We start from the raw sequence: 14,399 nt of genomic DNA on the forward strand, positions 1-14,399 counted from the left end.
AGACGCGCCGACTGGTCATCAACCTCCTCAAATACAGTAAGCGTGTCTCTACTGAGGTCGACGCCGTCGCGCACATGGTCGGCGCAATACTCAGACTGTAGGACTTCCGGCATGTGACCCTCAACGGCCTCACCGGGCTCTTCACACACTCATCCGAGCCTCCAGTGTCCGTGGCCGCCGCGCCGACACCTCCAGAAGGCGCACACACCCTCGAACGCCGCCTGCTGCAAAAATTGGGCCCAAGCATGTCATTTTCGTTAGATCTTGGGGACAGCGCCAGAGTCAACCCCCTCCGATCGCACTCTTCTCCGACATTGACGACGCGCACCTCCTTCGCTTCCCCACAAGACTACTCGCTCTCTCAAAGCCAACCTTGGTCTGCCAAGCACTCGGTTTTCTGCCTCCGGATCGAGGCTTAGGTCGCCGGATCGCCTTCTACGCGCCGTCAGTTAGCTATGTGCCTGTCCGTGGTCCGAGAGCTCTCTCTCGGAGTCTGTCTCCACCACACATCCTTCACATCCTACCTCCCGCGTTGTCAGCCGTGTGGGCCGAACCGGAACAAGCAATGGTTCACAGCCGTGCGCCTCGTGGAGGCTTCCGAGGCGCGGTCCTCGAAGACGAGGGGGTTAGAGGTGACCGCTCTAGGTGTAGTGAGTGTAACGCTTTATGTTTTGAGCCCGGGCATAGCTGGCGTCTAGGGTCCTTCTACAGTGGGAAATGATCAACCAATATCTCCGTGGGTTTCACGATGAAGCGAAGGGAGAGAGGCGACTGGTACGTGGGGGAGGGGGAAATTTTACGCCCATGTTCGTCAAGCAACACTGCAGGAAGAATATGTACATCCGAGATCTTCTTCATAGTATTAGTTGTTCTCAAGTGGCGAAATTCACACCTGTAAAGTTTGCTGGAGACCGTCGAAAATCAAGTCTTTCTGCATCGAGGATTGATTAATGCCCCACTGACACTTCGGCGAAAATACGAAGACGTCGCTGCCTTTACAGATCACTCCAAGCGACCACATCAGTTTGATGACAAAAAAACAGGGCCCACCGTGGTTCGAACACGGGACAACACGATAAGCTGATCAGGAGTATCTAATCAAGCTGCAATCGTATACTCTACCACTGAGCTATAAGCCCTTAGAGCCACAGATATGGCGTAAACACATGACTAGCCCTTAAAGTCCCTGAATACGAAGTTGCCGCAGTTGCAGCTTGTGGCATGGCACGCACTTACAGCTGCGGCTTGCTCTTCCACTACCACCACTTGCTCCTTCCGATGCCACCCTCGAAGCGATCACGACCAGCAGACTGCAACGGTCATTCGAAATCTACTCCGGAATGTTTCATCGCTTCTGTTCCGCTGGAGATCCTGGCAGAAATGCTGTCTTACACTGTGTCTCCACGAGACGTACTTGCCGTTGCGCGCACTTGCAAATACTTCTGCGCGGCACTGGTGAACAATCCTTCGACAACATTCATTTGGCGACAAGCCCGCGCCCGTTGTTTACCCAAGCCCATACCCGATTTTCCGTCTAACTTCACAGAGGCATCGTTCGCTGCGTTCCTCTTTGACCACAAAACATGCGACGTACGTGTACTCTCACTTCCGAATCGCCTTGCTCATATGGCGACCAGGTCTGTGGCGACCGAGTGAGGGGCATGTATCGCTCGTTCTCGCTCCGAATCGTGGTTTGTAGCAAGGTGTGATCTGATATACATCGCGCATATATGCATGGAGGTTAATCCTTGCACACGCAGCAAGCATGTCAGGGCGCATGGAAGTACGTTCCTTTGCTTCCTATATGCGCATTCTACCCCCAGAGAGCTTATGCCGCCTAGGGAACATCTCCTGACTCGAATCCAAGAGGATACATCTGCTACAGAATTTCTGAATTGGATGCCTCGCCTGGAGTCGGACAATGGTGCGTTTCACACACATACCACTCTGCATTCTTTCCGTGTCTTTCGCGGTTTAGTGCCAGACTCACATTGGTGCTTCCGCAGAATACCCTTGAACGTTCGAGGGGCCCTCGTGCGCACAACAGAGTGGGGAAGGCACAGTTGGCCATGAAGACCGCTTTCGAGCTAGGAAATGTCGCTTTTGAAGCTTATTTGCATAGTAAACAGATCTTGGCGGATGCCCTTCCAGCAAAAATCGAGGTGAGTAGCAACCGAGCACGCGTCGTCAAAGCTTCATGTATACGTCTCCATCCAGTTCTATCGAAAGATCCGGGCATGGGGCATGGAATATGAGCATTGCCGCGCCAGAGTTGTTGCCGAAAACTGGACCGTGTATTATGTTTTCCGCTCCTCTCTGTTACTTCTACTGACGCTATTATAGAGCGCAAAGCTTCGCCTCATCAATTCACGAAGATGTAAATGACGTCATTCGCACGGCGACTTTCCGCCTTCTACATGACTCAAAATGCCGCTCTCTCCAGCGCATCACCGATGAAGGTATGAGTAATAGGTCCTGTTTGGTTCTCGAGCCCAGCTAATCCCGAGAAGATCTTTCCCCGATCAGAGATATCGTCGAAACCGAAGTCGCGGTGGGCAAAGCGAAGAGTGAACAGCGCATCATTGACGTCGCTCAGCAAGTGCGTCACAATCAGATCAAGACGAAGCGTAAGAAGATCCAATCGTCTCAGCCCGAGGATCGTCCCGTCCTTCCCAGCGTCAACGAGTTCCGACGGCTGCCAATCATCAAGGTATTCGAAACCACACATCCAACTCCCTCAAGCAACGACGGTCAATCCAGCAAACCTAGCAACCCGCGTACGCTCGATGACCCATTCGTCAACGCCGTCCTCGAGGAGAACCTTGACCAGTGGCGCCAGAGTGCCCGCGCGTCACTCGCATCGGTGCTCGGTTTTCCAACATGGCGCAACTTGAGCAAGCGCAAGTTGCACCCAGTGGATCGCCTCACCGCTCGGTTCCGGTGCCGACGTTGCGATGATAGCCGTGCAACGAAAGCGACCAAACTGAAGACAGCTTCGGCCTCTTCCTCTTCATCGTCCACGACAGCACATGCGATCGGTACAACTGACGGCGGGATGGACTTCACGGAGGCATGCGGGCACACGTGCGCACATCTGAGGAAGAAGAAGAAGTTGGCGAAGGACCGCTGGAGTGCAGAACGATTTGTGGCCGATCAGAAGGTCAATGTCTGTTCTTGTTCTGTAATCCTCGCGCGTGCGTGGGGGTAAAGATCCGGTGTCGCTGATCGCGGATGATCCGCTTTTTGCAGGCCGTCGATGCGATCTCACAGGCGTTGTCGTTGTGCAACACCGAGCCAGACAGTATCGATTCGATCAAGATCGCGCGCGAGTTGGGGGACCGTCTGCAGTGCCAGTCCTGCCACCTCGTTATGGACGTTGCTAGCGTGGTGGGTGTTCCTCCCGCCTCAGTGATCAACGTATGTATGTGAACTACGACATTCTTTCGCTGCTAGGGCCGCCACTGCAAGCGTCATGTAGACGGAAGCTTCATCCTACTTGCATTTGGTGCGACGGCGAACCCACCGCTCGAGCACGGGCTGTCGCAGCGCCTTATCAAGGACTCCGCCGCGAAAGCCGAATGCGACGAGAAGGTGTTTATCTGCCGTCACTGTGAACGCCTCAACGCGAACGAAACGCGTCTGTTCTCGTTTAACGGGATGCGCTCGCACCTGAAAGAAAAGTACGTTTTGTCCTTCCATTCGTGTGCCACGACGTTCCCAGTCGCTGAACGACACCCCGCCCCGTCGCCGTTTGCAGACATCTTATCGCGCCAATTGCCGACGAAGACTTCTTCCGTCAGAAAGGCGCGCCCGTCGCCGACGCCCCCGCATAACGTCAACATTCCGTTAATCCCGCCCCAGAAGCCCACGCTTTTCCTGTTGCTCCGCTCGCCCAGTAAATGTCTGGACAACTGGCTGTTTGCTTTTCCGCATGTACTATCACTCGCCGTCAATGCTACCATCTTCCCTCCATGGACTCATGTGGATGGCTCACCGTCCGAATCTCACTTCACCGCGCAAACTCCGACGTGGAACAAGATCCGAGCTGGCGCAATGTTAGTGGCAGATGGCCCCCAGTTCTCCTGCTCGGCACGATCGAGAAAAACTCGCCATTGGAGCGTAATAACAGGCCCCAACACACATGCGCATATTCGAAGCAGTCGGGGACAGCGTGTCACGCGTGTCGCGGATCACGAGTCCTTCCTCGCAGGCGGACATCAGTCGATATGCCGTGCGCGCGTGGCACAAGGTGCAGACGAGTCTGGACGAGTGCGAAGTCCGTCCGCCGCGCCCGGCTCAATAGGTCCCAGTCCACGCCGAGGACGGAGCACGACGCCTGAACGGCTTCCTACCTTCCTGTCCGAAAATACCCTGTCCATGTGCGGGCCTTTGGCGGACGTACGGCGGGCTACGGCGGGGCGCGCCGTCCACAAGCGTCCGCCGACGGCCTGATGCAGCGGTCGCGCGGGGCATCAGAACCACACCGCACATGACGACGGCTCGCCTTCCGCATGCGCGTTCTGACCTTGCGCCGCCGTGGCCGTAGGGGCCATGCTGGGTTATGCTGAACATGATCATGCTCCCCATCGCGCGAGCACGCGGGGTCGGGTGAGCGCATGGAACGGCAGGGCGCGACTAGGACTTGAATGACGCGGAGACAGAGCGCGACGGCGCTGGAAACCAGGCTTCGCCAGGGACGCGAACGCGACTCGGCGGCGGCGCGCGCGGGAGGGCTCGCGTGCAATCAGGCGCGGCCCGCATTCTCCCTGCGTCGTGCGACGCGCCCTCGACTCGCGCCTCGTCCCCCGCCCTCAGTTTCCAAACCCGATTCCGCCCCTGGGCACGCAGATGCAGTCGATGTCTGCTTAAATACCCCCCGCCTCCCGCCGTGGCTCCCTTGACCTCGCGCGAGCCCTCCGCTCCCCGTCCTCCTCCCCGCCCTCTCCCTCCATTCGCCGATCGCAATGGTCTCCCTCAGCCTGCGCACCACCGTCGTCGCGCTCGCATGCGTGTCCGGCACGCTCGGCGCGGCCATTCAGACGCCGCACATTGCGCTCCCCCCGACGCGGGGAAGAACCGGGACGGCGTGAAGGCCATCTTCAATACCTGCTGGGACGCATACAAGTAAGGACGCGCCCCACGTCCTGCCCTCCCTGCATGTATGCTGACGACCACCTCGCTTCCCGCCAGGCAGTTCGCGTTCCCGCACGACGACCTCACCCCCATCTCCGAGAGCTGGACGGACGGCCGGAACGGCTGGGGCGCGTCGGTCGTCGACGCGCTCACGACGATGGTGTGCCCTCGATACGCGTCCGGGTTCTGATCGACGCGTGCGCTAACGCGGTACCCCCAGTTCGTCATGGGCGAGACCGAGCTGTTCGAGGAGGCGGTCGACTTCACGAGCAAGATCGACTTCACGATCTCGCACACGGGCGATACCGCCAGGTGCGCCGGCGCGACGCCTCCTCCGCGCGCTCCCATCGCTGATTGCGGTCGCGCGGCGTGATCCAGCGTGTTCGAGTCGACGATTCGCTATCTCGGCGCGATGCTGAGCGCGTACGAGCTCAGTGGCGAGAAGTACCCCGCGCTGATCAACCAGTCCGTCGTGCTCGCCAACAAGCTGAGCGCCGCGTGGTCGAAGGTGAGAGCATTGTGTCATTCTTTACGTCGGTCCGCGGCGCTGATGCCTGTCATGTGACAGGGGAACGTTATCCCCTACGGCCAGGTCAACATCAACAGCACCACGCCCACCATCCAGACTGTACGTCTGCTCCCGTGCGTTTTCTCCCTCGCACCCCAACTAAGACCACCTCTATCTGCAGTCCAACATCGCGGAAGCGGGTACTGTGAGTAGCGTCCTCGCGGCACCGAGTTTGAGAAGCCTTCTGAGCGCATGCTCCGTCCACAGCTCACGCTCGAATGGTCCCGCCTTGCGTAAGTCGTCCCGTCGTCCACATGCCGTTTCCGTCTCCTGATCCGCCGGCAGCAAACACACGGGCAATGATACCTACCGAGCCCTTGCCGAGAACTCAGTGCGCCAGATGATCAGCAACGTAAGCTCATTCCCGGACACTCTTCGGTGTACGTGAACTCAGCCGTCTCCGGAATAGCCGGCGCCTATACCTGGCTTCCCGGCACAAGGGATTGACCCTTCGACTGGAAAGCCTGTGGGGGCCTACGTCGTACGTTGTGTTCTGGATTCCGAGGTGAACGTGATGCTTATCGCCACCGGCGCGCGTAGACGTGGGGCGGAGGCTCTGACAGCTACCTCGAGTACCTGATCAAGTACGCCCGCTTGACGAACACGGACGATCAGGTCTTCACCGACACCTGGGCAACCGCGGTCGACTCCTCGATCCACACCCTCCTCCGCAAGTCTACCGTCGGCGGCTGGTCGTACCTCGCCGACCGCGACGACTCGGGCACGATCCGGCACATCGGCTCCCACCTCGCGTGCTTCATGGCCGGGAACTGGATCATGGGCGGCAAGATGATGAACAACGACACGATCGTCAACATCGGCCTCGACCTCAACGAGGGCTGCTGGAACACGTACGCGTCGACGGCGACCGGGATCGGCCCCGAGGCGTTCGGTTACTTCTCCTCTGACGGCAACTACACCGGCTCCAACCCGTCCGAGGGCGACATCGCGTTCTACGACCGCAACGGGTTCTTCATCCTTCCCGGGTCCGAGTACTACTACATGCGCCCGGAGGTGCTCGAAAGCAACTTCTACGCCTTCCGCTCGACGGGCGACCTCAAGTACTACCAGCGCGCCGTCGACGCGCTCAAGAGCTTCGGGACCTACCTCAAGACGCCGACGGTCGCGTACGCGCCGATCAACGACGTCGACGCGACGGACAGCGACTTTATCGACGACATGGAGAGCTTCTGGTTCGCGGAGGTGCTCAAGTACCTCTACCTCACGTTCGACGACCCCAACGCTATCTCGCTTGACAACTGTGAGCGTTCAGGCTCCGTCTCTGTTTGGATCTGCGCTGACGCGACTCATGCTCGCAGTCGTATTCAACACCGAGGCGCACCCGTACGTCGCGCCCGCCGCACAGCCGTCGTACGGCTCTGGCAAGGCACCCAAGTCGAACGAGCCCTTCAAGCTCGTCTCGGGCCCGCTCCCTGCGGTCAGCTTCGCGCCCTTGGTCCCGGTCAAGGAGCCGAACTAGCCGCTCGTCGTGACGTCCTCGCGATTGTAGTGTACAGTGCTTCGGATGTACTTGTGTGTAGTGGATCCCGCAAAACCTCAGATACCCTCATTCCCCGTGTGCGATCCGTGTTCCTCCCTTAGTCCCGTCCCCCGGATGGCCATTTGCCACTGCAGATGGCCCAAGCAGTTAGCGACGTCCACGCCCACAAGACGAAGCGCGACGCTTACCGCACATCGCTGGGACCACAAAGCCTGATCTCCAGCCTCCCCTCGCCTCTGAGTCATCCTCGGGAACTGCGCGCGCGTCGCACCGGGATGTGCACTGCAACGCGCTACGGATGCGCCAGTGAACCTTGGTCCCAAGCGGTCGGTAGGCCACGTCTGCCCAAGTGCACGTCGAGCGCAACAGAGACGAGAGCCGCTGCGAGTCGGCGTGCGACGGGGGAGGTATGTAGTACGCCCGCCGTGGAGGACAGCGAGCGGGGGGTCCTCCAGGGCAGGCTATGCGCAGAGGTACGTCAGCCTCGGAAGCGCGGACGACTGACGTGCGAGCAAGCGGGTACGTGGCGTTGGGATCGATCGTGGCGGCGTCGTCGTTCCAGCGCGCGAGCGCGAGGGGGCGGATCTGCACCCGGCCCAGGGGACGATGATGGGCGGTCCGGTGGTGGTCGTCCGAGGGCTGCCTTTTTGGGGTGGAGGTGGGGTCGATGCGCGCGTCGTCGGTGCTGGAGAACAGCGCGAGCAGACCGATGAGGGGGTCGGGGCCTTCCTGGAATAGCATGCCTTGGGCACCACTTGCGCAGCGGGCGGCGGGCGGGGGACTGTGCGTCGTCTGGGGGTGAAGTTGAAGTGTTGGAGGCACAAGTGATTGTCCAACGAAGGGGCTGCGCTAGCCAGGCGTCCGGTAGTGATGTCGTGGATGACCTGACGACGAGTGTACTTTGCGACTTCTGGATGCTTCTCCAAAAACCCTTGGAGCCCAGAGAGTCGTGCCCATGGACCAGTGTGTTCGAGGAGGCCGAGTACTGTGGTCAACGGCATTCTCGTTAGTGTTGGTAGACTCAAGGCAAGCTGAGGGATAAGACGTACTGCGGACGCGGCTAGACTTTGTTGAAGTAGTGCTGGTAAGAGGCCACGATTGGAATTTCCGAGATCGGGGACACGTAAGGTATGGCAGTATGGTGACGCGGATCGAAGGAAATTACTCAGGGGAGGGTTGTCGAACCTCGGTACTGCATCAAGACGGTGGGCGCACATACATACAGATGTACCATTTAATGCATGAACGTCGATGAACGTAGCTTCTCCCTCAAACCGGTCGCCTCTCCTCCTACGCATTTCCTTGAGATCTTGATCGCTCAGCTACCACTGTCCGAGTCCAAGTCTAAGCAGTCAGCGACGTCCGGTCTCGTTCCACAAAGCGCAACACTCACTACACATCACTGGGGTCATATGTGAAGAATCGAGCAGTGGACGAAGAGAGCCGTAGAGGCGAAAGGACGCCGGATGACGGACAGGGTGTCGGATAGGACGACGATGATGGATAGGATGATAGATTGGATATCGATCTAGGACGATACGGCGGCATAGTACTGTACAATGCGTGGGAACGTAGTATACATGACTAAGCATACTGGTAGTGCCTCGGATGAGGGCGTACACCGGGACACTAGGAACCAACAGCGTCAACCAGACGTGCAATGGTGTCGATGTTGGTGAATGTTTTCCTGCGGAGGTTAAGGAAGTCGATGACCAGACGACGAGTGTATGTCGTGACTTCCGATGGACGCTGGTCTAGAAGATTCTGAAATGAGGGAAGGCGCTCTTGCCCGCGGACGATCAGACTTGAGTAGAGATGTGGGCGCGCTATGTACCACCATGTCTTGCATACTAAGCTGGATAATTTGAGGGTGGGTGTATCGAGACAGTCGAGAACGACATTGTATATTTCTGGGGGTAAGTCCTGAACTGAGAGTGGACGCGCTGTGATTGGCGACATTCTGGTGGAGGCTTTGAACGCCTCGAGGAGAGTTTGGGGAGAAGGGAAGCCCGAATACGTGAAGCGTCGCAGCTGTTGGAATTTGGAAAGTTTCGGGTTTCGTGCTCCGCTCGATACGGCCACGTGGCGATCCGTGCCTGTCCGAAGGTGTGTTTGTGGACTCGAGAAACATATTATATCTTGCGCTCTGCACAGTTGATTTTTTGGTCTTCCTCGTTTGACGCCCCCGAGGGCAGAGCCTCACAGTAGGCGTAAACTACGAAACTCATCAAGACCGAGGTCACTAGACGTAAAGGGAGAAAGTCTTTAACGGAACAGAAGTTCTGACCAGGTGGCCTTGATCCGCGCTCGGGGAATGCGGCGATGGGCCCAATGCCAACTCAATTTAGTTCGGCCTGCGCAGTGCCGAGATCCAGTGAACTTTCAACCCAAAACTTGGTGTGCTCATCGACATCATCCATCCAGCCCTATGTCCCAGAACCGCACGAAAATGGCCACGACATTAACCGCTCGCAAAGCTTTTTGGTGAGTTTGCATGCTAGTCAGACTGGGGAGGGAAAACCGAACAGGCGCGGTCTTCGACAACAATGTGCGCTTTGGCGACTCCGAGATCCCCAAAAAGGCTGTCACTGCGTGCGTTTGTACTTAAAAAAAGATATCCCCTGGTGGTGGCTAGTCTTCGCCATCATGATCCCTCGGACCAGCGACCAATCCTCGTATTCAGCGACCACAGCTCAAGACCGGGCTGAATGCGCAGGCGTGGAGAGGTGACCGCGTTGTTGGGTGGAGGCTTTCTGGGTCGAAGAGAAGACGCGGCCATCCTGGCGCGTACTAGCTCTTACGTTCGATCTCCAGTGCACGGACGGAGGATGGCAATGTTGCGCGGGTGACAGCGTAGTCAGGGAGAGCGAGGCAGAAGGCGGAGAAGGTGGCACCGGTCACACTTTCAAGGCGGGGAAAGGGCGGCGAAGCGTGCAAGAGCGTGCAGGGCTGCAATGGTCGCAGATGGTGGTCGTGCTCGGGCGAGCAAGGGCGCGCTCCCACTGCTCTGTTTCGCCGCGCGGAGCCCGAAACGTTGGATCGGAGCTGGGGAGAAGCTGGAGCCGCGCCCGCATCTCGATGCTCCTCCACCTCGTCCGACCTCGCACCTCCTCGCAGCACGATGAACTCTCGCCAGACGACGTCCACCTCCGCGTTTCGGAGCTGGACGACGGTGCGCTGACCAGCCGGTTGGGTGTTGATCCTTGTGGCGGGACCCGAGGGGCTGGTGCTGGGGCTGTCCACATGCTATGGCGTCGTCCTCGAACGCCTTGGCTATATGCATGTATGCGCTCTCAAACCCCGCGTCTGTCTGATACAAGCATTGATTCATTAGGCGAACTTTGCGCCGAGTCGACATCACGCTCACGCCTCCATGCGATGAACACCACCGTGAACGCCGGTGGCAGTGGCTCCAGCTGTCCTCTCGCTTCCTTGACGACCCAAGTTGAGTCTTCTTCCGCACGCTGCTTCCCGTCTGTGATGACTGCCATGGCATGCAGGCCATGTGCGGCAAGCTTCGACCACGACCATGTCGGCATACCGCGCGCTCCCACGGTGTCTGGTGAAGGACGCCACTGCAATCCATGCAGCCCACGTCCTCAGGCCTCAGCGCTCAGCCTCAGCGTCGTTGCACAGGAGTTCGCACAGGCACCTACGGCCACTACAGACGATGGCCACGAATAGCGTGCGCGCGCTAGGTGCTGATGCGCGGGGAGCACCACGCCCTAGAATCTATTTTGAGATCCTGACGACCAGCACGGCGCGCGCCTGGCGATCATCTGTCGCGCTTCATAAACCCGCGACACAACGTTTCTGCACCTCGCCTTTCCCCTCGAGGTCACCGTGGTCCTTCCTTCTTCCAGTTCACATTCTCAACGTTCTTTCAACATGGTTGCAGCAGGCCTGCTCGCTCTTTCTGCTCTCATCCCCCTCGCGCTCGGCCGGCCCAGCGCGACCCACTCCGAGCTTGTTGCTCGTGATGTCCACTCTGCTGTCCCTCTCAGCTTCCGCTTTCACAGCCCCGCCCCTGCTGGCATGTTCCGCTTCACCGTCGCTATGAAGCAGAGCAACATCACTGGCCTTCAGACCGCCCTCCTCGATGTCAGCGACCCCACGAGCGACAACTACGGACACCATCTGTCCAAAGCCGAGGTACGTCGTCATTCGTTTGCTCGTCCGCACACAGCCACAGCTTGGCCTGCAGGTTGAGGCCCATGTTACGCCTACGGCCGAGACCCTCCAGGCCGTCACCGACTGGCTCAGCAAGAACGGCGTCTCGGCCAACTCCACTTCCGCCTCTGGTGACATGCTCACCGTTGAGATGCCCATGACTCAAGCGAACACCCTCCTGAACGCCAACTTCACCACCTATGTTCACGAGCCCACGAACACGACCCTGGTCCGTACGCTCGCGTACTCCCTCCCTGCCTCCGTCTCGCCGCATGTTGCATTTGTCTACCCCACGACACAGTGAGTGATCGATGCGCGATCATCGCACTTGCGCCCCAATCTCTGATTGATGGACCTCAAGGTTCATTGCGCCCGCGGTGAACAAAGTGTCTGTCAAGGCACTCGGCAGCATGAAGCTCTCCCGCCGTCGTGAGCGCTCTCGGCGCGCGAACGTCAACGCCCAGTGTGCGCAGGTAATCAGCCCCCAATGCCTGCAGGAGATCTACAACATTCCCGCCACCGCCGCCACCGCCTCCGGCAACAGCCTCGGTGTGAGCGGCTTCGGTGGTGAGGTTGCCAACAAGGATGACCTCTCGGTACGTCACCGATCCCTGATTGCCACAGCTTTGATGAGTGATTGATCCGTCATGTTTCTCTCCCACAGGACTTCCTCAAGCAGGCTCGCCCTGACATCACTAACGGTACCTTTACCGTCCAGGCCGTTGACGGCGGCTCCGACAGCGGCCAGGGTACCACCGAAGCCGTAAGTGCCGCGACTTTCCCGGAGTTAGCGCGCGAAACTCACTCAGCCTTCGGGTTCAGAGCCTCGACATTCAGTATACCGTGGGTGTGGCAACCAACGTCCCCACGACCTTCATTACTGTTGGCAACAACAACCAGGATGGGGACCTCGGTGGCTTCCTCGACATCATCAACACCCTCCTCAAGCAGGACGACCCCCCTCTCGTCCTCACCACGTCTTTTGGCTTCGATGAGGCTGGGTTTGTGCAGGAGCCTGATCTCGCGAACACCCTGTGCAATGCCTACATGCAGCTCGGTGCCCGCGGTACCTCTGTCCTTTTCGCGTCTGGTGATGGAGGCGTCTCTGGTCCTCAGGCCAACAACGCTTGCGACGGTAGTGCCTTCTCGCCCACCTTCCCCTCTGGCTGCCCCTTGTGAGTCAACCGCTGGTTTCTCCCCAGCTTTCTCGCTCATCGTATTGCGACAGCTTGACCTCGGTCGGCTCTACCACGGGCATCAACCCCGAGACTGCGGCCTCCTTCACCTCCGGCGGTTTCTCGAACATCTTCGCGCGCCCGAGCTACCAAGACGACGCGGTCAACGGCTACCTCACCAAGCTCGGCAAGACCAACGCCGGCCTCTTCAACAGCTCCGGCCGCGCCTTCCCCGACGTGTCTACCCAGGGTGTGCAGTTCGCGATTGAGGTCGCGGGCCAGCTCCAGGGTGTCGACGGAACCTCTGCTTCGTCCCCCACCTTCGCCTCCGTCGTCGCCCTCCTCAACGACGGGCTCCTCAACCAGGGCAAGTCCCCGCTCGGCTTCCTCAACCCGATGCTCTACTCGCAGGGCGCCGCCGCGCTGAACGACATCACCTCCGGCTCGAACCCCGGCTGCGGCACCCAGGGCTTCCCCGCCGTCGAGGGCTGGGACGCGGTATGTGTCCCCTTCTCCCCCGCCTCCCCCGTCCTGTTATAGGGCGAGCGACGCGTGACGCGTAACTGTAACTGACCAACCCCTTCGCGCTGCGCAGGTTACCGGCCTTGGCACGCCCGACTTCCAGAAGCTCCTCACCCTCGTCACGGGCAGCTCGTCGTCGAGCGGCAGCAACTCGACCGGCACGGGCAGCTCATCGTCGAGCGGGAGCAACTCGACCAGCACGGACAACTCGGCGTCCTCGGGTACGAGCGCCGCCAACAGCACCGCTGCTGCGACCGACTCCGCCGCCGCCAACAGCACCGCTGCTGCGACCGACTCCGCCGCCGCGACCGACTCCGCTGCCGCGACCGATTCCGCTGCCGCGACCGATTCCGCTGCTGCGACCGACACTGCCGCTGCGACTGACGGCGCCGCGACAGTGACCGCGACGGTGACGGTGACGGTGACCGCCTCCGACTCGACTGCGACCAAGGATGCTGGCAAGAAGGGCGCCGGCAAGAAGGGTGGCGCGAAGCAGGCCAAGACGCAGCAATGAGCGTGCGGAGTGGAAAAAACTAGGTTGTTTCGTTGCTGTCGACGTGTTAAGCTTTCGCATTCTCGGAGTTCTGGACTGGGCGCTAGCGGCAGTGTATTGTAACCTGTGTCGTTGACTACTGCTGAACTGGATACCACCGGTGACCTCTTTTGTTACCCCCTCTATCCCCCGGCCGCGTGCGCGGCCGGGGCGGTGTGTTCTGTGCGCGAGCCGTTGCGTGGTCCCACCCGGTGCGTAGGTATGCATCGCCTTTCCCCATTGAATTGTGTACTGCTACAATGGACCGCAGGTCGCCGACGGAGATGGCCCGCAGGAATGTGTTCGATGGCCTGCGGGCCGCAGGGGTTTCCGTCCGCACACCTGATGGAGCGGGGGCCAATTGTGGTGGGCGTCGTGAGCGTGAGCTAGAAGGTGCGTCTTCCATCGCGATCGTGCAGGATGAGCACCGGATCTAGTCATCCTAGGCTGACGTGCACCGGTAGAGCGCGTGTGGTGGCCAATCGTGCGCCGTCCCGTCTGCTTGTGGTCCGCCAGTCTCACCCTGCTCTCGGCGCCTCGCTGCAGCGGAGGACGGGCAGTGACCTGATGTTGATTCAGGAGGTCGCACAACACTTGCACCGAGAAAGCTGGGTCCAGCACACCCACCAGTGCCACGATGCCGTGGACCATCGACGTCAAACAGCCGCAAAGTGCATGCCTCGGGCCGATGGTTGTCGAGACTCGAGGACCTGAAACCGTCCGGCACAGTCTGCACAGAACATGGCATGGCCCGCGCGCTAGGAACAACGCCACCACGCCGCCTCCGCGCTCGGGGGA

General features: G+C 59.5%; 4 protein-coding genes and 1 non-coding gene across 5 annotated transcripts; 3 read left to right on the forward strand and 2 right to left on the reverse strand.

Annotated features, from left to right (window-relative positions):
* Positions 1 to 1,041: 1,041 nt before the first annotated feature.
* BXZ73DRAFT_t40 lies at positions 1,042 to 1,139 on the reverse strand. Its single transcript has one exon. It is a non-coding gene; the product is annotated as a tRNA-Cys (tRNA).
* Positions 1,140 to 1,278: 139 nt separating this feature from the next.
* BXZ73DRAFT_41589 (uncharacterized protein) lies at positions 1,279 to 3,833 on the forward strand (the record flags this gene model as incomplete). Its single annotated transcript, XM_048018799.1, has 11 exons — positions 1,279 to 1,590; positions 1,638 to 1,705; positions 1,824 to 1,977; positions 2,064 to 2,162; positions 2,218 to 2,294; positions 2,344 to 2,459; positions 2,511 to 2,963; positions 3,027 to 3,160; positions 3,250 to 3,387; positions 3,454 to 3,680; positions 3,758 to 3,833. The coding sequence occupies 11 exons, from the start codon at positions 1,279 to 1,281 to the stop codon at positions 3,831 to 3,833; spliced, it is 1,854 nt and encodes a 617-aa protein (XP_047881121.1).
* A 1,131-nt stretch (positions 3,834 to 4,964) lies between these two features.
* BXZ73DRAFT_74851 (glycoside hydrolase family 47 protein) lies at positions 4,965 to 7,181 on the forward strand (the record flags this gene model as incomplete). The annotated part of the gene is made up of 11 exons (XM_048022108.1): positions 4,965 to 5,086; positions 5,191 to 5,293; positions 5,354 to 5,445; positions 5,512 to 5,641; positions 5,702 to 5,761; positions 5,823 to 5,846; positions 5,909 to 5,934; positions 5,987 to 6,053; positions 6,111 to 6,182; positions 6,242 to 6,962; positions 7,021 to 7,181. 11 exons carry the CDS (start codon positions 4,965 to 4,967, stop codon positions 7,179 to 7,181), a joined length of 1,578 nt encoding a protein of 525 aa, XP_047881122.1.
* A 118-nt stretch (positions 7,182 to 7,299) lies between these two features.
* BXZ73DRAFT_98029 (uncharacterized protein) lies at positions 7,300 to 7,943 on the reverse strand (the record flags this gene model as incomplete). Its single annotated transcript, XM_048027564.1, has 2 exons — positions 7,300 to 7,330; positions 7,708 to 7,943. The coding sequence occupies 2 exons, from the start codon at positions 7,941 to 7,943 to the stop codon at positions 7,300 to 7,302; spliced, it is 267 nt and encodes an 88-aa protein (XP_047881123.1).
* Positions 7,944 to 11,090: 3,147 nt separating this feature from the next.
* Positions 11,091 to 13,583, forward strand: BXZ73DRAFT_74852 (subtilisin-like protein; the record flags this gene model as incomplete). Its single annotated transcript, XM_048022109.1, has 7 exons — positions 11,091 to 11,354; positions 11,407 to 11,672; positions 11,734 to 11,968; positions 12,037 to 12,135; positions 12,195 to 12,547; positions 12,601 to 13,045; positions 13,143 to 13,583. The coding sequence occupies 7 exons, from the start codon at positions 11,091 to 11,093 to the stop codon at positions 13,581 to 13,583; spliced, it is 2,103 nt and encodes a 700-aa protein (XP_047881124.1).
* Between the last annotated feature and the right edge of the window lie 816 nt (positions 13,584 to 14,399).

This window comes from Epithele typhae (genome assembly GCF_022376455.1).
Source record: "Epithele typhae strain CBS 203.58 chromosome Unknown BXZ73scaffold_6, whole genome shotgun sequence".
In the NCBI taxonomy this organism is placed as follows: Eukaryota; Fungi; Basidiomycota; class Agaricomycetes; order Polyporales; family Epitheliaceae; genus Epithele; species Epithele typhae.